The 25,382-nt window shown below is 41.7% G+C and overlaps 1 protein-coding gene across 3 annotated transcripts; it reads right to left on the reverse strand.

Moving 5' to 3' along the window:
• Positions 1-25,107, reverse strand: LOC125289780 (equilibrative nucleoside transporter 2). 3 transcript variants are annotated; one of them, XM_048236775.1, is made up of 13 exons: positions 24,912-25,107; positions 19,530-19,581; positions 18,997-19,078; positions 16,505-16,656; positions 13,739-13,878; positions 12,937-13,071; positions 12,564-12,661; positions 12,050-12,128; positions 10,685-10,863; positions 8,887-8,989; positions 7,432-7,517; positions 5,341-5,540; positions 1-5,076 (listed from the first exon to the last, which is right to left on the reverse strand). In XM_048236775.1, the coding sequence occupies exons 2-13, from the start codon at positions 19,556-19,558 to the stop codon at positions 4,965-4,967; spliced, it is 1,395 nt and encodes a 464-aa protein (XP_048092732.1). In that variant the 5' UTR covers positions 19,559-19,581; positions 24,912-25,107; the 3' UTR covers positions 1-4,964. The 3 variants fall into 3 exon arrangements, with proteins under 3 accessions (XP_048092732.1, XP_048092730.1, XP_048092731.1); XM_048236773.1 differs by having other exon boundaries at positions 10,685-10,866; XM_048236774.1 differs by lacking the exon at positions 24,912-25,107 and adding an exon at positions 20,358-20,503 and having other exon boundaries at positions 10,685-10,866.
• Positions 25,108-25,382: the final 275 nt, after the last annotated feature.

Below are 25,382 nucleotides of genomic sequence, written 5' to 3' on the forward strand. Positions count from 1 at the left end.
CACTGTTTAAAAAACTAGTTTAATTTAAACAACAGAAACAAAGACAAAGTGTATTTACAATATCATTTAGAATGATCATTTCAAATCAGCAAAAGCATAAACAAACACACACAAAGCACTTGCTCCCTTATTGATGACAAGGTAATGCAACCACAAATCAATTGCACAATCAATTCATCTTGATTGACCACATACGCCACCTTGTGGACAACTCTCCCAATTGCAACTAGTGAACAGCACATTTGTTGTTGTCAATAGAACTCATTCTACATGTTTTAATAGCAGTCTCCTGATGGAAAAGGCTCTCTTTTTTCCCCATTTTCTTTTTACCATAAAAGCTAAACTGAAAAAGATGCCATCTTTGGTTGGAACAGCAGATGACAGCTGATGCCAGATCAGCTCTGGGTCTCTGATCTAAACCAGAGCTTTTCCAGAATAAACTGTCATCATACATCCCCAGTGTGTGTGTGCATGCACATGTGTGTGTTTTTCCAAGGTGAAATGGGCCTTTCTCAAGTTATTAAGTGAGCCTTGTTCAGTCAGTCTTAAACGGCTAGTACCAGCAGGAAGAGGATGGCCGATTTAACAGCTGAGCTCTGACTCAGTTATGTCCTCCTCCTCATAGAAATGAAAATTCTGAATTTCCTTGGGAATGCTTTTTGCAGTTGACTGCTCCCAAATGTAAAAATGCACATAAAAATAACAGATGTTATCTCTGTGTGGTTACAGCACAGTAATGCACAGTAATAACCTTTATTTGTGTAAACAACTCACATCTACCAATTTTAAACAAAGTTCAGTCATTATTGTTCACATGAACGAAAGAATGGCAGTTAATATTTGGGGGATGTTGGTATGTCTGTTTCCTATTTGTTTGTCTTCTAGTATATCCTATCCATAACCTGTAGAAATAAATAAGATAAAATGAAAATGAAAAATGAAACCCCAAAGCTGACATATTTGTCAATAATGATCATAATAACAATAATAATAATAATAATAATAATAATAATAATAAAACAACCACAACAGCCACAACATAAACACTCTAAAACTATGATTTAACTGAGAAAACCATAGAAATCTATCATAGAAACACATATGAAACCTAAAAAAAAAAAAAAAAAAAAAACCCATGTTAAACAAAGCCTATGTTTTTTAGCACAAATATATTCAAAACACTAGTGGTCCTCAGAATATATGCTGCCCAAATGTAAACGCATTTGGCAGCCCTTGTGTGATGATACGTCATGGAAAACAGACAATAGCTCCAGCATACCACCCTGGTGTGCATTTCCCAAAAGCATAGTTGGTGGGCAATGGGAAATCGGATTGCAACCAAAGTTGCTAACTTAGTTAGCAACTATGCTTTTGGGAAACACACCCCGGAAAAGTGAGAAGCCAGGCCTACATAAGCCACCTTGACAAGGGTCTCGTAGAAATGTTTGGTGCATGTTAAAAACAGCATAACAATTGGCACTTCAAAAAACGGTGACAGACTCGCCACCAGTATATTGTCTAAAATATAAAATTAAAAAAAAAAATAACAGCCACAGTCACACTGTCATTAGATGAGAAGACTAGATGAGAAGATGTCTCAATTAAATCATGTTGTCTCAATTAATCATCTTTAGTATCACAATAGTGGGGACCTGTCCCAACAACTGACTTTGTACCAGAAGTGATCTATATAGGACCAGACCAAGGCAAGATCAGGGCCTTAATAGTTGTGGTTATCAGCAGCTATAATGGGAATGCATGTTTGTTGTCTGTATACATATCTGGTACAGACAACAAAGCAGAATTCATGATGTAACTAAGCAATTTACTTCTCATATTATTCTAAGTTACTCTTAATAGTAACTAAAAGTCACTTTAGTCACTTTCAGGAATAATAAAAAAAAAAAAATCCAAACTCAACATCTCAAATCACATCATCACACTAACTGCTTTTTTGACATTAAAAACACACACAAAACAAAACATATCTGTGCATAGATATGTTACGTTGAAACTGAGTGAACATTTCCCGCTGTAACAGAGTAGATTCTGGAATGTAACCAACCCACTCACTTCCTGCCAAGATAAGGAGTCACACAACATGTTGTGAGGCGAGTCACTTGCATAACAGACACACACACACACACACACATTAACAGATAGCCATACATAGACAGATGTTCCTAGAAGGACCACTGCACACGGCCCTGAAGCTGCGCTGTCCACTAACCATTCAAATGAGTTTCCCCATTATACCCTCACAAACAGTGAAAGACACAAACACTGCCCCCAAAGCAGTAGCCAAGGCATTAATAGACTGCATCAGATAAAGGACCCACCCACTTCATATTAAGTGTCCTTAGTACAATGCAGTTTGAAAAAGAGATAAACATACAATTCAGGTTCCTTATCAACCTTAGTCTTGTTTTGACAACATGCAGGCTAGTTGTATTTGTATAGTACAGAAAGAGAAAGTATTAAGCACATTGTAGCTGAGTACAGTTCACATAAAGTCGGTGCCCTTTCCACTGGGATACTTGAGTTGTTGTTGAGTAGTCCACTTAGTCAGTTAGTAGCCTACTGAGTTTTTCTTTCAAGTCCTTGGTTTCCATTGACCTGTCTTCTTGTCCTTTGTTGTTCTCTTCGAGAAAAAAAGCAGTCAGATGATTCACATGATAATAATATGTTCAAAATACGTTTAACTTACAAAAAAAGGATTTAAGAACATCAAAAAAAAAAAGCCCTTTCATGGTCAGTTCAAAAGACTCTCCCATAATCTACATTCATTTTGTTCAGACAATGCAGTCTGGTCTGTCAAGTGAATAAGAAGAAATTAAAGAAGAAATTAAATGGCTTCCTAATGGAATTGCATCCCTTTGAGCTGAAATCTCTTTCATATTCTTCACTTCTGAAATAAATTAAATAAAAGTTTATCTAACTGAATGAAACTAACTGAACTGAATCTAACAATCTAACTGCATCAGATAGTACCTGCACTAACATACACATACTTTGTATGCATATATGCTACATATGTAGGCATTTATGCAATTCATAACTGTATTTCACTACACAACTATATTTGACACCTGAGAACTACATTTGATATTCTCCCAAAAGTGTAAACATTCTGACAGTAAAATCATCCATCTTTTGGCAATACATTGCATCCAAGCACGGTATTGACCTTAGCCCAACAACAGTGTGTGTATGATAAGCATGTTCACTAGCATGTTCAGTAACATGTTCTTTCCTTCATTGACTGTCATTGGAGTTTCTGTGTAGCTTAGCAGTGTGGTCATGCTAGTCCCAGTTTGTCTCTTCGTTCCCTGAAGAGAGAAGTGGACACACCCTTGGACATCCCTTTAAACCCTTCCTGCAAAAGCCACCGATGTCAAGATCAATGCCAACTGATTTTAGCAGCCAGTCCTTTGTGTTAATAATTGAGTTAACCGAAATAAAACTAAAGTGGGTCCCTATCACTGCAACCTATTCACTAAGTGGGACTTGATCATGTGATCCAATCGATGTAAATATATCTGGATCCTCCACAGAGCCACAGCACAGCCACCAGAGAGCGTCTCCTGCAGGGTACCTCTGTACTGATGCCCAGCTGGTGAGGGAGACAGACAGCAGAAGACTTCTGCCAGCAGAGGAGATGCCGACGTTGCAGCCACAACCGACGGGTGGAGCCGACAAGAGGTACAGGATGCTAGCCTGACGAGCCAGACCCACATCAAGATGTAGGGTCTGGACACTCACCGTTCGCAGTGTTCAATCCGAGGGGCGGGATAATCAGTTGTCTTTCAAATTCCCTCTGCACGCCTACAACTCACGAGTCCCATGCGCTTTCACACCAGCGGAGCTAGTTGGCTAGCTGATCAAACTTTTGCCAACTTAACAAAAGCTTAGCTCGAGTGGCGCTGTTCGCCAGCAGCAGCATGCATCTTCTTTGTTTTCAAGTTGCAGGGAATTCATGCGGAACTGTTGCAACTCTGCCGTCATTTTATTAAGCCCATCCACTGACACGATGTGATTGATTTTGTGATCGAAGTTTCATTTTTCCAGCTTGCAAGCCAATGGAGAGTTGCTAGACTACCCTGGCTGCAAATTACATTTGCTGCCGCTAGGGTGCGTCTAGATTTCTAGGCTATTATGCTGCACCACAAAGCATGGAGGCGATGGGAATCATGCAGTGGCTGATGGGATATGTTGACACTTTGATAGGCAGTAAGGTGACCACCGGGGTGAGGTGAAGAAGGAAGTCACTGGGTAATTTCTTCTAAAGTGTTCTTTTGTTTGTTTGTTGTTGCTGTTGTTATTTTTAGGGGGAGAGGAAAACTAGCCTGGAAATATCCAGATTCATTCACAAAGTGAAAAGAGTCTGGTGACTCTCGATTGGGAAACGTTTTCAACTCTTGCACTGCAACAGGCACTAACCTTGCTGTAAATAAATTTCTGCATTTTCCCAACTGCATTTTTTGACGTTTGCAGGTGTTGCTGCTTCTGTTTATCACAATACAATTTTGTTTCGTCTTCCCCTCTCGTCAGTGACTGTCAGGGAAACGGTTATGAACTATGGTGTTCCAGACTAGATCTTCCTGAAAAAAGATCTAGGTGGGTGGGGCCAGGCTAGAGGAAACCCATTGTTTTCATAATTTCAAAACGTCAAAAAAATGCCTAAGAAGGCACACGCCCAAAATCCCCCAAAAGGAAGACATTCGAAAGCCGGACAGTCCAAACAGAACCCAGAAAAATGGTCAACCTATCTCGCAAGGTCCTGTAGTGAAGGTATGATGTAGTGATGTTGGTAAGGTGATCTAATTGGTGGATCTGATTGGCTGGCTCCTGTCCTGCGCCACTGGAACATCAATTAGACAGGCTTGGAGGTGACGTGCCAGTGAGCTGGTAAGAGTTGGGCAGTTGAGGGGGGGCGGGGGAGTGTGGGTAGGCAGTAGGGACAACTATACAAGGAAACGCAGAGGGAAGGAGAGGCCGGCCCCTAACGACAGTCCCAGAGCCAGGAAGAAGGTCATGAGAATTCCAGCAGTCTCCGCATCCTTGGCTGGTACCAACCTGGAGAGAGAGAGAGAGAGAGAGAGAGAGAAGCAAATCAATTGGAATAGAGACTGGCAACACTGGATTGGATGTCTGTGCCTGCTGGCATATCTCTGCATCTGAATTTGCATACTGAATTCAAATTTGTCAGTTTAATAAACTGAAAGTAACTCTTGAGAATATATTAGAAAGTGCATGTGTGCATGTGTATGTGTGTGTGTGTGTGTGTGTGCATGAGTGCATGTGCATGAGTGTGTGCATGAGCGTGTGCTGTGGACTCACTGCGGTGCGTAGGACATGGATAGGCACACGGAGTATCCGCTGGAGAGGGAGAAGAGCAGCATGATGGCGGAGAAGGCTGCGTCGTTGCTGAAGAGCACCGGCAGGTTGGAGCGCATCTGCACGTTACACAGCATCAGCAGCGGAATGAAGACCACTCTGGAAACCACCAGCGCTGGGAACAAGCGACTCTCTTTGGGCGGCTGAGACAGAGAGAGGGAGAGAGAGAAAATTCACTCCTAGATATTTTGGCAGCAGATATATAGTCAAGTAGTGAAATGAACTAGTGACTCTAGTAAGTCAAATTGGTAGCGGTATCTGTTTAAAGTGCCTGCGTGTTCCATCGGTGATGCTGAACATCTGAGCAAGAATAGGCCTACTGCATGTCCGAAAATAAATCGGACATAGGCCTACAGTATGCTGAACATCTGAGCAAGAATAACCTAAAATAAATCGGACATAGCCTACAGTGGGCCTAATAAATTAAAATCACCATTTTAACAAACTTGTTGAATTGAATGTCATATTACTGTACCCTGCACATAAAGGCTACACATTTCCACAGCACCAGAATCCGACCGAATGCCCCCCTTAACCCCTTCCACAATCGGCCTTTAACTATTATTTGCGATGGCCAACTCCTCTGCTACTGTAAAACACTCTTTACTGTAGTGTTCAAAGACACCTTTTTCTTGTTAGCTGTAAAACAGAGGCCAAGTGAAGGCTATAAGCATACTAGGCCTACATGTTTTCATAATTAAGAAATATTAATGCAAGCTATAACTATATAAACCTACTATTCTGAATAATGTTTTTGTGTTTCATTTTCACCTGCTGCCATGTGCGTTTGGCAATGGTGTTGCATCTGAAATGTTCACAGGATTAGGCATACACTAAATCAGTCAATGGGGGCTACTTAAACATTCAATTATCCTATTACTGTAATCTATATGCCCACTTCTAAATTGTGTTGCATCTGTAGGCATTTCTATGAACTCAAAATAGGCAATTTAATTATTTCAACTCATTTCAGACATTCCGCAAGCTATTAATCCTCCGTAACACATATTTGAAGAACATGTGGAAATAAAACTTTACTTTTAGGCATTTAGGCTACCCGATCTGCAATACGTTGCCAACAGTCTTGCCTTGCTTTGTTCACTGCCGACGTATTTGATTTTTGTCGTAGAGTGGGTTTTAATTCCTCATAACTTGGCATAATAATTGTGCATTCCTCATCCGTAAAATAAGGTGATCGCGTCATCATTGAAAGTGGTGACATGCGTTGCAACCCGCCCATTTTATGTGAACGCGCACAAACTCAAATTAGGTTAACCCTGGCTCAACAAATCAACTTCATAATCAGCGTCGTAGTACCGAGTTTTGTCAACCCCGGTTTAACAAAGTAACCCTGGGTTACATCTGGGTAGGTTAAGCTCCCTTCGTAGTACAGGCCCCTGTTCTCACAACAAACCACAGACTGTTCACCCTACTCCCCTCTGGGAGGCGTTACAGGTCATTCTGCATCTGGACCAGCAGGTTCAGAGGGAGCTTTTTCACTGCAGCTGTCATCACACTACTGAACTCTACACCTCGGTGACAACCAACCAACTAAACCCCTCCCCCACCCCCACTACCACCGATACCTAACACTAACTGTATTTCATTGTCTCTGGACTCTGACTCAACACAATGAAAATAAAGTTGAATCTAATCTAATCTAATCTAATCTAAGATACATACAGTGAATGCAATGGACAGTTTAAGTGAGGGGCGTGACGCCACAGTTAAACATGCATGAACTTATGACTACGACACATTCTGCAGATATTATCACACTATGTTGTTTATCGGATGAAGGATGTTCAATACAGGATACAGCATTTTCACATGCTCAATTTGTAGGTGCACCTCAAAAACCTTCAGTGTAACCACATACGCTAAAACAATCCTTCCTACTTTAACATCATGGACTAAGGAACTGACATGACCAAGTCGTTAGATAACTATTGCCTTACTAGAGAGAGAGAGAGAGAAAGAGAGAGAAAAGAGAGAGAGAGAGAGAGAGAGAGAGAGAGAGAGAGAGAGACATACCCATCGCTTCAGTGTGGTAACCGTTCGGCCCAGCCAGTCCATGATGTTGAAAAACAGGAAACAGCACACCGGGATGAAGTACTTTTCTGAGAGACAAATACACACACATCACATATCAACATATCATTTACCAACTATTCTACTGACTCTTTTCTTTTCATTTTACTGTCTTTAATGATTGTTATTTGCACTGAGCTGAAGTTAAGTACCTCTCTGAGAGAAAACAGATCACATTTCATTTCTTATTTCTTCATTGATATTTTTTACTTTTTGTAAATGATTATTATTTTTTATTAAAGCAACACCAAAGAGTTTTTTGTACCTTCAAATAATGTTTCCAAAATCGTTTCAGTGGTTCATCAACTTGTAACAGGGTGAAAGGCACTTCTGCATTCGCTTCGCGGCCCTCTATCGGCTATAACCGCACTAGTTTGGGTAGCGGATCTGTAGTTCGATGGAATGAGACATAAGAAACTACAAATTTGACTTGCATCTGATGTCGCAATACATATACTTTCATAAATCGTGCGACATATTCTACCTTGTCTGTGGACATCGTTATTTGCAAAGCCGGTGCTGGATAAACAAATAGCGTGCGTGCGACAGAGGGAAAGTTCTTTGGTGTTGCTTTAAGAAGGCTTTCCTGAAGCCTGTCTTTGTCATTAACTGCTGACATGTACTGTGCTGCCTCGTGTGTGTGATCCACTGAGTCTTGCTGTACATATTCAGTGACAACATTTCAAACTTTTCCATGACTTCAAGGACCCTTATTATTAAACTCAAACTGCTGAGGTATTTGATGTGTAAGTATCCCCTCAGCTCATTTACAACCATCGCCCGCCACACGCCCACCCACACACACTAACACACATTCAAATCCATTCACACACTCCTAATCACCCATACACACAGTCTTTCTCATTGTTTGGACACAGGAGATTTGCATGCTTACTCGAGACAGTGGGCCGACCCACATTCCCACAGAGGCCTTGAGTCTCCTGGCCAGCCTCCACCATGCATTCTGATGACCCGAAGGAGGCCATTAGCATTAGCTAACTACACCAAGGGCATGGTAGCACATGTCAAGTGTTCACGACAATCCAAATATTTCTCGTCTGTAGTTTCCTGTTGGTGCAACACGCTACTACATAGTTCCTACCAGAGCAGGGGCGTCCGTCTCTATCTTCAAAAAGATCCAACTCTTCCAAGAGTACCTCCTCTGTTAGCACTACTAACAACTGAACATGCTTAATCTTGCATTTAAGACAACCTTCTTCCCCATCCTGATTGTCCCTTTTCTCCCTTCCCTTGACTTTCCCTTTAAACAGACTGGCACTTTCCCTTTAAATAGACTAGCACTTTCCCTTTAAATAGACTGGCATTTTCCCTTTTTGTAAATGTAGTGATTGCCTGAACACATGAAAACTGAATGGGAATATGTCAGGTGTGTCGTACCCCACTCTCCCTCGTACGCGGACCTCACGTCCACCGTCACCGCAGGAAACACAGAGAGCGTCACGGTGAAGTTAAAGGTCACGCAGAATGCCATGACCCAGATCTGCAGAGAGAGACAAAGAAACATATCACACATTTTAATCATGTTCTTTCCCCCTATGTTTTTTTACGATTATTATCAGTTACTTTTGATGCAAATGTATGTTGCTATTTATACACATACAATTATATACAATTGTGTGTACAATTCACAGTCATGTTTATAAAACACAAATTGAACTGAATTGTGAGTGTGCGTGCCTATGTGTGTGTGTGAGAGAGAGAGTTTAAAGAGACAATGAGAAGGAGAACAATGGAGCTAGGAGACAGAGAGAGAGAGATGTGGAGAGAACAGGTAAATAAACCACATTGTCCTGTTAACACGAAGATGCTGCCAACAGATCTGATTTTAGGTAGCAATAGCCTGACACCTATGTCAACACTGTGTTCAGCCCAACTTCTATAGCCCTGTGCCCAACTTCTATAGCCCTGTTTGAATAGCACTGAAGCATTCAAGTTTTTTTTTGTTTCTCCAGTACACCTTCAAAACATGACATCAAAGACACTGAGGGACTGAATTCGGCGGCGATATAGGTAGCCTGAAACTACAATATGTCAAGGCAGGGGCTGTGTCTTAAACCGCATACTTCCATCAGTACACTGCTAGTATGCACTGAGCGCTTACTTGCTTGTGCCCACTTTTCGATGGTTAGTATTGTCCCAATATCTGCACTATATAAACTAAGTATTTGAAGTGTACAAGTAGGCGGTTTGAGACACAGCCAGGGACTCTGAAATGGGCAAGACCCCTCCGGTGAAGTGAAATTGAAATTGAAAAATCACATGCAACCAGTGTTAAATTCTGACACGGCCTGACTCTGCTCACTTTGTGCGTCTGACTTTGCTCTGGCCACAGTGCGCATGAGAAGCAAAAGAAGCTGTCAAACTCGCACCCTGAGAGCACATGCGCTGCCTCTGTTCAGACATCCTGCTTTCTATTTCTCCGTTTCATTCCCCACTCCCTCACGGTACGATTCTTTACTGTTTTATATTAGTGGTGTGTTAGGCTTGAGGCTGCTGTTGACAAAGTTGTGATCTTCATCATGCATATCCGGTCTCCTTTTACCTCTTCAGAAAGGTGAGAATTGGGATTTTTTGTAGGGAAGTGGGAATTTTTGGAAACATGCTGCTGGCATCAAATTCAAAATGAACATATATTTTCCATGAAATAGTCAAATTTGTCATTTTCAACATTTGATATGTTCTCTATTTCCTTTTTGCAGCTAAATATAATATATAATATAGAGTTGTAGATTATCAAATTCTTTCCCTCAACTTTTTCTGATTTGGGATTGTAATATAATTCGCGTAAGTCCCCTTAGATAAAAGTGCCTGCTAAATGAATAAATGCAAATGTAAATATGGACTGGTGTCTCATCCAGAGAAGCCTATTTCTCTTATCCGCTTAGCACCACACAAACCAGATATGGCCACTGGCCCTATTACTGTAAACATAAAGGAGAATTTCAGCATTTTTTCAACCTGGGGCCCTATTGTTAGTACAGTACTATAAAATATTGAACTAGCTATCCTGCTAATACCAGTAACGCATTCATAATGGAGCAGCTAGCTATCATCAAAGCAAATTACATTTTCTCGCCACTGACAAGGCTCAACACATCAGCCAACATGTACAGGATCCCTATGGAGAAACAAGTACTTAATGACACCTAACAATAAGGCTCAAGTGGACGGCTACCTTTTTGAAGACCTCGATGACGGACAGTTTGCTCTCGTCCGGCTTGTCCGCCTTGTCCGCCTCGAGTGGCAGGAAGGCTTGTCGGCTTTCGCTGGACGACGGCGTGGCGTCCATGCTGCCGTTAGCCACAGGGGAGCCGTTGGTGTGGCCGTTAGCTTTGCCGTTCTCTGTTGTGGTGTCTTCTGAAATCATTACAGAAACAAAAACCACCAAAACAATCAGGGACGAATTGATAGACAGACCACAGTAACATAGTAGTCAGTCATGATGTCACCCTTGAAGCATGGCACAATGTACCGGTACCTCTACTTTACTCTTATCTACATGTATGGACCCTTTCAAGAGAGTTCCATTATCAGCATCATAGTTGGCCCCACTAGGCTTCCTTTTTAACATTCCATATGTTATCTTAATGCAGAGGAAGTAGATTGGGGCCCAAATAGAACGTTCAAGCATTGTTTTTGTTTTTATTGATGAAAGGGTCTATTCTGAGAAAGTAATAATAGGCAGGATTTTCTTTTCTTTTCTTTTTGACATTAGTCACTATCCCGACTACTGATTCAATAGAGGTTAAGTACCTTCAGAGAGCTTCATAAGGTAAGAGGTAGAGGTAGAAGGTAAGAGAACTTCATACCTTCTACTGACCTTCACAACTACAGAGCATCGTCCATAATCTGTCCAATGAAGGCGCCTGTTTACAGTGTAACAGCATAACACTGGCATTCCAAAAATACAGACTTAACACCTCAGCTGTCTAAGCCTTTATGACCTGAAATTCCCGTCTTGGCGTAATCTCTGAAGTTACAGCACACTGTATAAACCAAGGAATAAAGGACAATGCCAAATATTCAGATAAGGCTTTTAAAGACTTTCAAAGATTTTGTCTTAAGGACCCTTAATTGCACAATAATTTAAATTCAGTTCTGATCAGGATTACAACCGCATAGTGAGAAGGCCCTCTTATTTGACAGGACATGCCACTTAAACTCAAGCCGACATTCTCCCTCTAAAGGCGTACAGTATGTGACACTGATTATATCTGTCTGTCTATGGATAGACGAGGAAATGACTGAGTGTGCTACATCAACGGTTTTACCATAATAGTGACCTAATTTGTGTCCAGAGTGTCCAGGATTAATTCCTTTAAATCCTATTAGGTAATGTGTGGCCATTGAAACAGAGAATTGATTTTGGACATTTTAAACTCCCTGAACCCTATCAAACCCCTTCTTGGCTTGATGAAAAAAATATTTCATATAGCAATCTTACCATACATTTCAGTTGGAGATAAGCACATAGGTACATACAAAACTTTAACTGGTGAAACCGGTGTCATTTTGTCTTTTCATGTTTGCCATACTGTACCTGTAAGCAGAAGTTGATTGGTTGTCTCTGGCTCATAGCTTTTGCTCTTGTTTTTGCAGAGGTAATGCTGGGCGAAACGCTATCAGAGAGAGAGAGAGAGAGAGAGAGAGAGAGAGAGAGGGAAAGACAAAGAGAGAGAGAGAGTGAGAGAATGACACATATCATTAATCATACATAACTTGTACTACAGCATCAACATAACTTGACACATGACAACAGAACAATCCCAGTGGCAACAGAACATTAACCATGGTAACCACACAAAGAGAGGTGATAACACCGCATAACTTGGTTTACATTCATTCATGTTCAAACAAATGATTCTATGACTGCAGGGAGGAAAAATATTAGTCAATAATTCCATATTTCCACTGAGACTTCAATGTGAATGCAACATGACAATGAATTTATATTTGTTAAGTAGATGAGTGTCACTTTGTATTTTGGACATGTGTACCTGTGTGTGAGAGTGTGTGTGTGTGAGTGTGTACGTAATGTGTATATTTCAACCAACCAGTTTGGACAGTAGCAGGTAGCTCATTAGTGTGATAAGGGTTCCCACACATGGGGTGATGAAGTACCCAAGGGCAGCTGTTTCATTGTCAGCATTGCCTGGACACACACACACACACACACACACACACACACAAACACACACAGAGAGAGTTGAAGTTAGAAAAAACTCAATAACACATTCCCTACCTTGCCATTTGACTACAGACAGAGCAAGTTCTCCCAGTTCACATTAGACAGATCACTCTGGATTCTGTCAACAGCGCTCTGTGGGAGAGTCTCACTCTACACCACACTACGGCGCCGCGTTGGGAGAAGCCAGGCGCCCGTTTTTTTTGTCCCACACGCTCGGTAAATATTTGTGTCCCACTTACTGGCAAGGGCGAGGATCATGGCCACGGCGGCGAAGGTGCCGGCCAGTCCCTGACCACTCATGAACATGGTGCTGTACTTCTGCGGGAGCAGACCCACCAGGCCAAACAGACTGCCCTGCAACACGGCACCAAACGCTGGGGGGGGAGAGAGGAGGGACATAGGGAGGGGGGATGAGAGAGATAGAGGTGTAGTGTAAGAGGGAGAAAGAGAGAGGGAGGGGGTTGGAAAGAAAAAGAGAGAAAGACAGACAGAAGAGAAAAGAAACGGACAGAGAGAAAGGGGAGAAAATATATGAAAATATATGAACAAAACCATTGCATTTCCTCGCATCTTGTTGTCTCATACATAGCATCCTGCTAACGCTAACACACACACACACACACACACACACACACACACACACACAGAGAGAGGAAGACAAAGGGAGATACCAAAATAAGTACTGAGAAGCCAAAACATAACTGCCTGCACCACCCACACATCTGTAAACAGGCTCACTCACTAACGGAGAAAGAGAGATGGAGAGGGAGAGGGGGAGAGAGAGAGGGAGAGAGAGAGGGAGAGCACACTAGGTGAAGGTTTGATAAGATATCTTGAAAGAGCACAGCCAGGAATAGAACACAGAGGTGGTCACCAGTGAGCCTAAATTAAAAGATAATTACAATGAAAACAGCAAACACAAATCCACATGGCAACTAAAAATGATTATAATTACTATGAATTAATTCATACTAGCTTCTCCTCACCATTCATTCACACACACACCCACACCCACAAACAAAGGGTAGAGTGGCCACTCACAGTTGATGAACCAGATGGTGGCCATGGTGACGGAGAAGAAGCGGTCCTGCTCCATGTCGACCTTGACGAGGATGGCGGTGAAGATGAAGAGGATGAGGATGCACACCAGACTCCCGGCGATGCGCATCGTCTCCGAGATCCTGACGGAAGATCACAACACACAGTTAAAACCCCAAAGCTCTGTCATCAGCACACCTCTCTCTCTCCATTCACTTCCAGAGTTACGGCCGCCTACCAATAACCAATAACCTACTACTAGGTTGTGACAAATGGTGTAAAATGTTCTTTGTATGTCACGAGAGCCACATCTTTGCATACAGGCACTTATTCTTATAATGAACATGCTTAAATTCTTATTCTTAGGTTATGGGTGGCATTCTTTTTATTCACATCCCACCCCTGCTAGCATTGTTTTTTTTTTTTTCGGGGCAGCCGTGGCCTACTCTTTAGCACTTCGGACCTGTAACCGGAGGGTTGCCGGTTCGAGCCCCGACCAGTGGGCCGCGGCTGAAGTGCCCTTGAGCAAGGCACCTAACCCCTCACTGCTCCCCGAGAGCCGCTGTTAATGCAGGCAGCTCACTGCGCCGGGATTAGTGTGTGCTTCACCTCACTGTGTGTACACTGTGTGCTGAGTGTGTTTCACTAATTCACGAATTGGAATAAATGCAGAGACAAAATTTCCCTCACAGGATCAAAAGAGTATATATATTTACTTATACACATTTCCATATGGCACCTCACACTAAAGCTGATGATACATGGAGCAACATTTTGAGCAATGTTGCTGAGCAATGTTCCTCATTATTGTAGTTCTGGCATGTTCACATAGCCTGACGAGCCAGACCCACATCAAGATGTAGGGTCTGGGGACTCACCATTCGCAGTGCTCAGTCCGAGGGGCGGGATAATCGGTTGTCTTTCAAATTCCCTCTGCACGCAATAGGATAGCGCTACAACTCATGAGTCCCATGCGTTTTCCCACCAGCGGAGCTAGTTGGCTAGTTCAAACTTTTGACAACTTAAAAAAAGCTTAACCCGTGTCACGCTGTTTGCCAACAGCAACATCCATCTTCTTTGTTTTCAAGTAGCAGGGAATTCCCGCTGAACCGTTGCAACTCTACCCTCAATCATTATGTTAAGCCCGCCTACCGACTCTATACATGATGTGATTGGCCTTATCGAAGTTTAATTTTTCCAGCTCCCAAGCCAACGGAGAGTTGCTAACTAACCTGGCAGCAAATTACATTTACATTACATTTGCTGCCGCTAGGGTGCGTCTAGATTTCTAGGCTAATGTTCACATTGATATTGGGCAACAATTCCTTTTCTGGAGAACTTTAATCATCAGTAGGCAAATCATCATGATCAGTTTGTTAGTATTTTGACGAGTGAGCGCATCTCAGAAGGAATCTGCTTCTATGTGAGACTGTGTATTCTTAATTTGACAACATGCAAGTGGCCATTTAAATTATCAATGCTTCATAAAATTACACATGAACATTTAAAAATAAACATGTGAATCAAAAATTCAAGAATAAAAAATGTTTAAAAGTAATAATATAGAAGTAAAGTTGGTAGCCTCACATACCCCAAAAAAAATGTACTTCTCCAAACCTCAACTCTCTTCAACATTTTGTTTGAACAAGGGTAATTCAGTATTTAAAATAAAAATGGCATATATTGTTAACAAATCTTTGTGCCCTAAAAAAAGGTCTCTGCACAGCCCTGTTTGAAAACTTGTGCTCTTATCAGCATAATGACCACTGCTTTGGGATAGGGTCCCTAGAGTTACAGGCAATTGTCATAACCTATTACTAGCTTTTACATCGCAGATACATGTAAAAATTACATTGCAGTGTGAAATTTGTATTCTTATGTTAAGTTAGTGCCACTCTCTCAGTGCCATTCCCATACGGCAACTGATTTTGGGATGAGTCCACAAGGATCTCTTTGAGGATCATTATAATGCTTTCAGATCAATGGTCATCTTGTCCAAAGGCCTGGATGAACTGCTTTTCTAAGTAGTAGTCAGCAGTGCACTACAGAATGGACATGGTCCAGTATATTCCCTCTATCCAGCTCTTGATCCTTTTCAAGGACAGCTGCAAATTAACTTGATTGCTTTAACAAGTTAATTAACGTTTAAAAAGTTAAAAACTATTGAACTTTATGTTTTCAAATCAATCTAAAATCTATGCATTTCCTTGGATGTGTACATAATACTATAGTTGAACACAAAACACTATAGTTGAGGTCAGTCATGACACTAAAATCATCTTATTGTAAACCAAAAACAGCCGCGGCCTACTGGTTAGCACTTCGGACTTGTAACTGGAGGGTTGCCGGTTCTAACCCTGACCAGTAGGAATGGCTGAAGTGCCCTTGAGCAAGGCACCTAACCCCTCACTGCTCCCCGAGCGACGCTGTAGCAGGCAGCTCACTGCGTCGGAATTAGTGTGTGCTTCACCTCACTGCGCTTCGGACTTGTAACAGGAGGGTTGCCGGTTCTAACCCTGACCAGTAGTAACGGCTGAAGTGCCCTTGAGCAAGGCACCTAACCCCTCACTGCTCCCCGAGCGACGCAGTAGCAGGCAGCTCACTGCGTCGGGATTAGTGTGTGCTTTTTCACTGCGTGTTCACTGTGTGCTGAGTGTATTTCACTAATTCACGGATTGGGATAAATGCAGAGACCAAATTTCCGGGATCAAAAGAGTATATATCCTTATACTTAAAACAACCATGTCAAAGTTACTATGACAACCGTACCGGGGATACAGGAAGGAATTAAGCAGCGTGAAGAGCAGCAAGGGCAGCTGGGATAGCAGAGTCATCCAGTTGTCAAAGTAATACTCTTTCCTGGCGATGACTGTGTCATCATTCGTATCGGACGTGTTCAGTGTCAGTCGGTTGTTGAAGTACTGCACGCACACACACACACACACACATGGAAAGAGAAAGGGTAAAAACATGTATTTTTATTTAGTATATCACAACACAAGTACATAGTACACTTCTAGGCAAAGTAAACACCTCAACATGCCCTTGATTGCTCAATGAATCATTACAGAATCACTTATTCGATTTATTGATCTGCTTAGACTGGATTTCTATTTTGCTCCTCACAAGCAGTCCACCACAGCACTCCCTTTTGAACACACACACACATCTCCTAGTTCAAATAGCCCTGGGCTCTAACGAAAGACTCAGATCACATGGGTATTTTGCTCTGCTGTTGCTTTCAGACACAACCTCCATAGTATAATGCGGATCTTTGTCAAATGGAGGTCCGACCCTTCGCGTGATTCAGATACGATGCTTACCTTGCGGACATTATGCGGTCATATGTGTGAATGACACGCACATGAGCAGAATCTCTGCAGGGTCGAACGCGGTTGAACAGGCACATGAACAGAATCTCTCAGAATGATCTTCGCTTCGTTCAGACACAAGCTCATTTTCATAATGTCCGTCTGAAATACTAGGGGGGTACAATAGAGTAATACAGCCGTCTAAGTTTGGACTTCCAGATGGCCGGTTATGTTGTTCAGATATACAGCCCAATCGTTTGACATCCACAAAACTTCTGGACTTACACTAGGTCTGAAAGCAGTTAATGTGTATAAGTTTATCTTTGTTGTCATACGCGTCGCGAGTTGACTGAATAACCACATATTGGTTCACTGGGACTCAAGTTTCACAATCGTAATGTTTTCATTCTGAGCTGAAGCGGTTTGTAATAAAAGGTGTATGGTACAGTATGTTTGCTTAACAAGAGCTCAGGAACCACTAGGCTTCATAAACAATGAAAAGTATTCATAATGGTGAGAACATGAAAAGTTTATGTAGAGTTTAATTAGTTTCACATTAGAGGTACCATTTATTAACATTAATTACATATGGTACTAGTTAATATTAATAATGTATCAACTTCTGACATTAATATGTAATAATACACTGACTAATGTTGATACATTCATTAACACATTAACTATTACCGTATGTTAGTTAACAGAATTTTCCTTTGAAATATTAACAATGTCATGCATGATTAACTTATTAAGCTACGCACCATAAATTACTTAATACAACTGACTACACATCTTGAGGTCACTTTGCAATAGCTTACATTGGCCTTAAAAGTCCCTTGTGGCCTAATGAAAACATAAAACCTTTAAAGCACTTGTTTTAATCCAAGTTCTACGAGATTAACATCATTGTCACATGCCTCCAAACCCCCTGCACCCCACCTGGTCAGGCATTTCAGGAGACAGCTGGCATGACCACCGTTAGGGGTCCTCGCACATGATGAGGATTTAGAAAATACCTGACCCCCAGGGGCAACAAAAATCAACTTAATCTGAGTAGCACCTCCACCCCACCCCACCCCACCCCACCCCACCTCACTCCCTCCTTCTCTCCCTTAATACCCTGCCCCACACACACAACCACATACAGGCACACAGACACACACACACACATCACTAAACCTGCCTCAGATCTAAATGGGACCAGTGAATAGCAATAAACATAGGCTAAGACTCCTTCATATGATCTGCAGCAATATCCCCCTGTACTGTAACTACACTGTAAAGAAAACTCTTGGCACAGGGGGCTACAGTCAACATTGACTTAAAAAGTGTGAAATTTGAAAAAAAGTAAAAAAAAAAAAAAGTGTCTAACTAAGGAGCTACATTAACTGCAGGTACAACGTCTCATTCTGGGTGTATTGTGATCTACCACACTGCTTTTGGAAAGGTCCCATTACCAAGAGTAACTGATCATTGAAAGCCTTCTGCGAGGTAGTTAGCTACAAGGCAATGTACCTCTACACTCTACATCTCACAAACAATTTCACACCCATACTGTGAATGTTGCCTTCTGCATTCTCTCACACTTGAAAACACACACACACACACACACACACACACACACACACACACACACACACACACACACACACACGCACACACACACACACAGTTCACTACATGCCCTGCCATACTGCTGTGAAGTAAATCCAAAAGACTCGGTATACATGGATCTTGTCCGAATTTCCCAATTTGGAATCCCGACTTGAATGGCTTTTTACTTGTCACTTTTCTGATTTGGAGGTAATTTTCCCCCCAGAGTTTCAAGCACAATGGAATGCAGCATAACATCAAGCAACAGCTCGAATTCAAACGCACCAGCTAGGATCTCATTTGTTCACTATTTGTTTGTTTGTTTGTTTGTTTGTTGCCAGTGAGGTGTGGACTTACCTGTGAGGCAGTCATGAAGAAGTTCCAAGGCAGGAGGGTCCCCAGACCCAGGATAAAGAAAATGATGCCCACGAGACAGCCCCTGCAGACAGCAGAGACATGTTGACTTTAATACACCACAATTTGTGTGTGTGTGACAGTGTGTGTGTACATGCTTGTATGTGTGTGTGTGTTGATTTTTTTTCAGTTTGCCATGGCTAAAAAACAGACTGACAACCAACTGAGTGAAACCTTCATTAGCTTTGAACTGGTTTGGTACCATACGCTTCAGTTTTAACATCCACTCTGATATTGTTACAGCAATGCCATATGCTATTAAACAGCACTACTACAGTGTAAAGGTTTTGTTTTGCCTGGTCTTTTTTATCAGTCAAAACAAATAAAAAACATTGAAACTAGACAAATGTCTTCTTAGGCTTAGGAAATAGCATAGCTAAACTGCTTTTTACCTACCAGAATGACAGATTGACTAACTGACTGACTGACCTATTGATTAACTGATCAATTATTGATTGAAAAAAAAAAATCCTTACCGGTCTTTGGGAGCACCCTCGTCAGTCATCTTGCCCAATCTTGTCGAAGCCACTAGGAAGAGAAGAAAAAAACATCAAACCTTCAAATTAAGAGAGACCTGTGCAAACTTGTCTCACGGTCTCACTAGCACTGGTGTTTTTCCCATGCACAATGATTGGGATTTTACCTAAAGGCGAGAATTCAGAGAGGCAGAGAGACATGATCCTTGCAAACAAAAGGAGTTCCCTTATCTCATTTGTGTCACTCCAGCGAGTGAATGCCAGATAAAGACAACCTTAAGGTTTGGGTTTTGAAGGTTTTGAAAAAGGGACGTCCTCCGCAAAGTCAACCCCATGCCCTACACCCCACGTGCAGATTAGCCAGGAGGAATTTGGGAATCCAGGGTTGGGAGCACAAACGCTCTGTCCCTCTCTCTCTCTCTCTCTCTCTCTCTCTCTCTCACACACACACACACACACACACACACACACACACACACATTCATGCAAACAACACATACACACACACACACACTCCTAATAGGAGCATAAAATACTCTGAGACACACGAACCTTCAGAGAAATAGAAGTAGCATACACACACACACATACACACACACACACACACACACACACACACACACACACAAACACACACAAACGCATACACTCCAAAATGTTTCACTGGTAAAAGTATCTGCTGACAGTTATCCTATTGCTTTGACTGACTTGTTATGTGTTGTGTGGTGCAAAGTTTATTACACATAAACACATGTTGACATAACTTAACTGAGTCAAAACAACAAGATGGCTTGTCAACAAATATAAATATTTTAGCTTATGTCCTACCTTAGAAGCTTAAAATTGCCCAGAGAAACACCTCCTCAGCCATACAACCTATTCCAGACTTAAGTGATCATTTCGCTGCCCAAGAAACATTACACGCTACTCAAGAGTCACTCTCCCTTTTGCTGCCTATCTACATGTGTGGGCTACCATAGGAGAGTCAACAAGGCAGCTTTGGTGTTTGGGTTTCTATTAAAGGAAGGGGTTGGGGTTGGGGGGGAGGGGACAAACACGTTCCAACCTGCACCACCAGCACACACACCCAAAAACACAGACACACACACAGTCCGCTCTGTCAGAGGCTGCATTCATTACAGCTGTTACTAGTTCCTGCCTTGCAAACCTATATTTGGGCACTGTTGTACTTTTCTGAAGTTAACATAGATAAAAATGTGCATTAAATGCTACTGGTTGCCAACTGTTACGGCAAGGTGCTGGTCATGGATTTGTTTTCCATGGTGACACAAAATAAAAGGTGTTTTTTATTACTAGCAACACCAACCAAGATATATTGGCTACATTTCCTGTTTTCTGTTGAATGTAATCTAATCTAATCTTCTGAGAATGTTTGTCTCCTTCATTTCCTGTATCAAAGCCTGGTGTTATAATATGCAGTATTTTACTGAAAGGGAAACATGAAACATGTCCGATTTAGGTGTCTGTGGGCTTGGTGACTGAAAGACAGGCTTCAATAGATGTGTCACGCTGGCCGAAAGAGTAATATGATAACAGTGGTGTTTTCTCCCTGACGCATGTGTCCAATGACAGCAAACATATTTGAAGGTCATTCTTTCTGTCCTAAAGGCCCTTCCTCTCCCTCTCCCTAGGAAACTGCCTGAATACTGGGCACAGAACACACCTGAGGGCGTGTTGGCTAACGGATGCAAATGGACATTTGAATCAGTGTTACTGCAGGTCAAGCTGACCCCGTGGAAAATTCTGGTGAGTTTGTCTGATGTCGCCAGAGTTGACGTTTATTCTGAACCAAAAAAAAATATTACCAAAGAACATTCTTATAAAATAAGTCCCCTTTAGTCCCATTAGCCTAGAACCCAGGGCTGACACTACCAATAGAACAAGTCCCATTTAGAATGTAATTAACGTTACAATTACTACTACTACTGTTGTAACCCTATCAAGGCTATTAGCGGAAAATGCTACTAATGTTCCTACTGTACAACTACTTGACTGTTGCTCTTACTGTATTTCCAACGCCACTTCTGTGTCACTCACATGTGAGTTAGTCTAGTCTATTACTACTGGTACTACTGATTTTGCACCTTAACTAATACCTTACATAACCATATTAGAGGCAAATCCACACATCATGAATTCCTCTTTTGTTACTCACATGCTTATGAAGGTTTCGACAACGTTTGCTGGTCAGTGAAACTACAGCAGGGGATGGCCTGGCTACAGTTACACAGAAGCAATAGCCTATAGCAAATAGTCTGAATGTGTTTTTGTGTGGGTGTATATTCCTCTTTGATTAGATGGGGCACTTAAGGTCACAGAAGAGCACTTCCCATTGATTGTAACAGCTGCACAGCACAGTCAGTAAATCAACCATCCATAATGACACAAGGATGACAGACATAAGACACCATGGAAAGGCCTCAAATTAACTGCAAAGTCACCATAAGCACCCAATAACTCTAACTGTGGCCATAATTTTCCTATCAATGAAATCATCTGTGTATGTGAATGAGTGGTGTGGGTGTGTGGTACATGGATATGTTGTGTCTATTGTGAGGGGAAAATGACTTAAAGATGGACTTTAATTAACCTTGTGTTGTTTTTTCTTTGATACGTATGATTCTGTAAGATCTTATACTTTTGAATGGACTTTTCTGTTAAAGCTTAACCTAGTTCATAATGTTCCCTATAACTGATACTTGTATTGCCTTGTGAGTTCATTCTTCCGTTGGAGACTAACCTAGTTCATAAAGTTCTTATTTGATGCTTCTGTTTCAGTAACTGGTGTGTAGATGGCAAATCATGTGTTAGAAATGTTTTAATGTCCTTGGTCCTTAATTAACTCATTGCATGGACAAAGGCGTGTGTGTGTGTGTGTGTGTGTGTGTGTGTGTGTGTGTGTGCAGGGAGGTGTAATGACACAATGGTACAATATGATATGATGCGAGGTATAAATGTGTGTGTGAGAAACAACTGATTGTCTCTTTGGTGCACAGACTTTATCTCTGTATCCTGATTGAGATTAAACTAATAATGAGAAAGACTAAACCTTATTTCAGACTCACAGTATTTATAGATCTTTCAGCTAAATTTCTTCCACACTATTAGTGTAGTGTGTGTGTGTGTGTGTGTGTGTGTGTGTGTGTCTGTGTCTGTGTGTGTGTGTGTGTGTGTGTGAGTGAGTGAGTTGAGTGAGTGCGGGTTGGAAGGGGAGCTGATTGAGAAAAGGCTTTAACAGCTGCTTTTCACAAGAACAAAAAAGTTGTGCTTTTGGTCAGAACAAACCAAAATGAAAATCATTCTGTTTTCAGTCCCTGCAACTAAATGCTGAGGCTTGAATCCATTCCTTTTTTAGACATAACGCTCTTGTGAATACAGACCGAACAAATTAAATGGTCAAATCAAACTCAACACTCACAAAGTCAATCACTGTAAAAGCTCATTAGTACCTCTAAGAAGAGTATTTTGTAAGGATGGTAGTGTTAGTCATCATGTAATAAGATATTGTGAATAAATAAACAATTTTATAGGTGCATTGACAGTCTGAGGGAAGCTGAATCCATGATGTCAGAGAAGCCTGTGGTCTTTGGTCCAGTACCACTTTGATGGTTTAGCCTATCATATAGCATGTTTATAATATGCAAATAATGTGCATGTCTACATGGAACTACTTGAAAGTCCCTGAGAATCCTGTTTGTCCACATTTGCAAAAAAAGCCATTGCTGCAAAGCACAGATGAAAAAGATACATCCTCCAAGTAGACACCCCAACAACTTTGTTCAATGAAACACTCACAAAATGTATACATTGGGCATGTGCACACGCACACACACACTAGGCAGCTAGTACAACCCCATCTCCCTCTTGTTCTGTCAACAGAGTGACCAAATGTGCAAGCCTACTCCATCAGAATATTATGAAGCTGGTTTGAATAGGAGCTCCTTTGTGACCCTAATAACTGCTGTGTGTGTCTATGTTGAAAGACTGAACTGAGGCAAGCCCTAGCATAAAATCGACAACAAATCAAAACCTGGTAGCTCTTTCTCTCGGACATCATATGCTGTGTAAAGGACACATGCATCTGAAAATGTCGCTCTTAATTTAGTCGTTTCTGTGGAGAAACGAGCCTCTTCACATTTCCCTCTGCACAGCTCTTGACTAATGTAACTACAGTATTAGACTTCATACTAAAGTTAGGCAAAGTTGTTCTTATAGCCAAGGAAATAAAGATTCCCTTGTATGTAGGTCGCCACACATACCTGGCTGACGCCCCAGGTTAACAGTTGTTTTGTAACTACATGAGTAGGCTACAGCAGAGGATGAGATTTGTTTTGGTGCGTTGCCTAGTCTAGCGTCCCCTACTTTCTGCGTGTACAGTGGCAATAAAGGTGGCAAATCTGCCAATAACACTGGCGGCTGTCATGAGAGAGATGGCTGTGCCAACCTAGCTTAAGGCTAGCCTACGCGACAGCTCTGTTCATTCAGTTCGCCTTGTTTCTATACCACTGTTATCGACTTAACTGTGCCAGCGTGTCTGGCTTGAATTGAGACTGCGGCAGTGTCGTTCAGCAAAGCTATTAGCTTTGCAATCTGTCATTACACGCACGTCATCCTCCTCCTACCCATGTGCTTAGTGATACCAGTACCGCCACCATTTTATTAAGATGACATCAACGTAGGCTACAGTTCCGAAGTAGACCTTTCGGGAAACTGGCTGCATAGCTGCTACAGCATGACTATTCCATAACACTGACAGATATAGGCCCACCATTAATAAGTCGTATGTAGACCTACCACGCCAACGCTATCACTTCGAGATAACAGATGGCAGATGCAAGAGCGCCAAACTTGTAACGTTAAACTGTGCTATACAGAAGAGTAACGTAGCCTTCAGCTACCGTCACTGGTGTTTCTACGGAACGTTGGAAAATAAACGTTCTAAAGAATATCTGGGTTCATTGAATTCAACATAGAAATGTAGAACCTTGAATTGTCGCGGAACGGAATGTTATGTTAGAATGTTCAAAAACTACACCTTTAAGGGTTCCTTTTAATAAATTCCCGGGCTAGACAGTCTTCCTAATAATGTTATGAAATTTAGTAACGGTATGCTTCCTTTGACGGATGAGAACAACAGAACGACTATTACTCTTGGCGGTGCCAACAGTCTGAAAAGAACCACGAACAATGAAGGCACTGTGCCTGTCTGTCCATCATCATGCAGTGCACTTAACGAATTGTAATGGCAATTTGCCTTCCTCTAACGAATGTTATCTGCGACAGGCGGGTAATGGATCTCACCGCACTATTTGTTGGTATAATCCATTGACTAAAACTAACATAAACAGTATGCTTCCTCACCTGAACAAAGAGACGTCGGGCGACAATAACCGTTCCCGGTGTCCTTTGATGACAGTGGTAAAATGTGGTTCCACGCGGGAGGGCTGGTTAAGTCCACGTGGTTGTCTAATTCATAAGCCTGCCAGCTACTTCCTATTAAATTTACAGTAAGAAGATACCAGCCTACTGTAGCATCTTTTCATTGCAAGCTAGATGTAGTAGCCTTCCAACAACAAGCAGGGGAGGAGCTTCTGTCGGACAGCTGGTTGCTTAGAATATGTAGGTTAAATGGATCAGTTTACATAGAAAGGACCAGTGGAAAGAAATGTCAAAAACGTTTGATACATTTAACACATTTATTCATAAAATTAATTAATATTTGCTTGTGACCTGATGTTGCATATTTCGTAGTAGAATAGCCTATAAAATGTGCTTTATTGTAGGCTAGCCCATGGTCTAACTAAATTCCATTAAGGCATAGCCTAACTTATT

This window comes from Alosa alosa, chromosome 24, assembly GCF_017589495.1.
Source record: "Alosa alosa isolate M-15738 ecotype Scorff River chromosome 24, AALO_Geno_1.1, whole genome shotgun sequence".
Classification (NCBI taxonomy): domain Eukaryota; kingdom Metazoa; phylum Chordata; class Actinopteri; order Clupeiformes; family Clupeidae; genus Alosa; species Alosa alosa.

Coding starts and splice junctions, on each gene's coding strand:
- LOC125289780 (XM_048236773.1), bottom strand. CDS start 19,558: ATGACTGACGAGGGTGCTCCCAAAGACCG. Junction 12,129..12,563: donor ACCTGCTACTGTCCAAACTG/GTTGGTTGAAAT, acceptor TCTCTCTGATAG/CGTTTCGCCCAGCATTACCT. Junction 10,867..12,049: donor CAATCAACTTCTGCTTACAG/GTACAGTATGGC, acceptor TAATGATTTCAG/AAGACACCACAACAGAGAAC.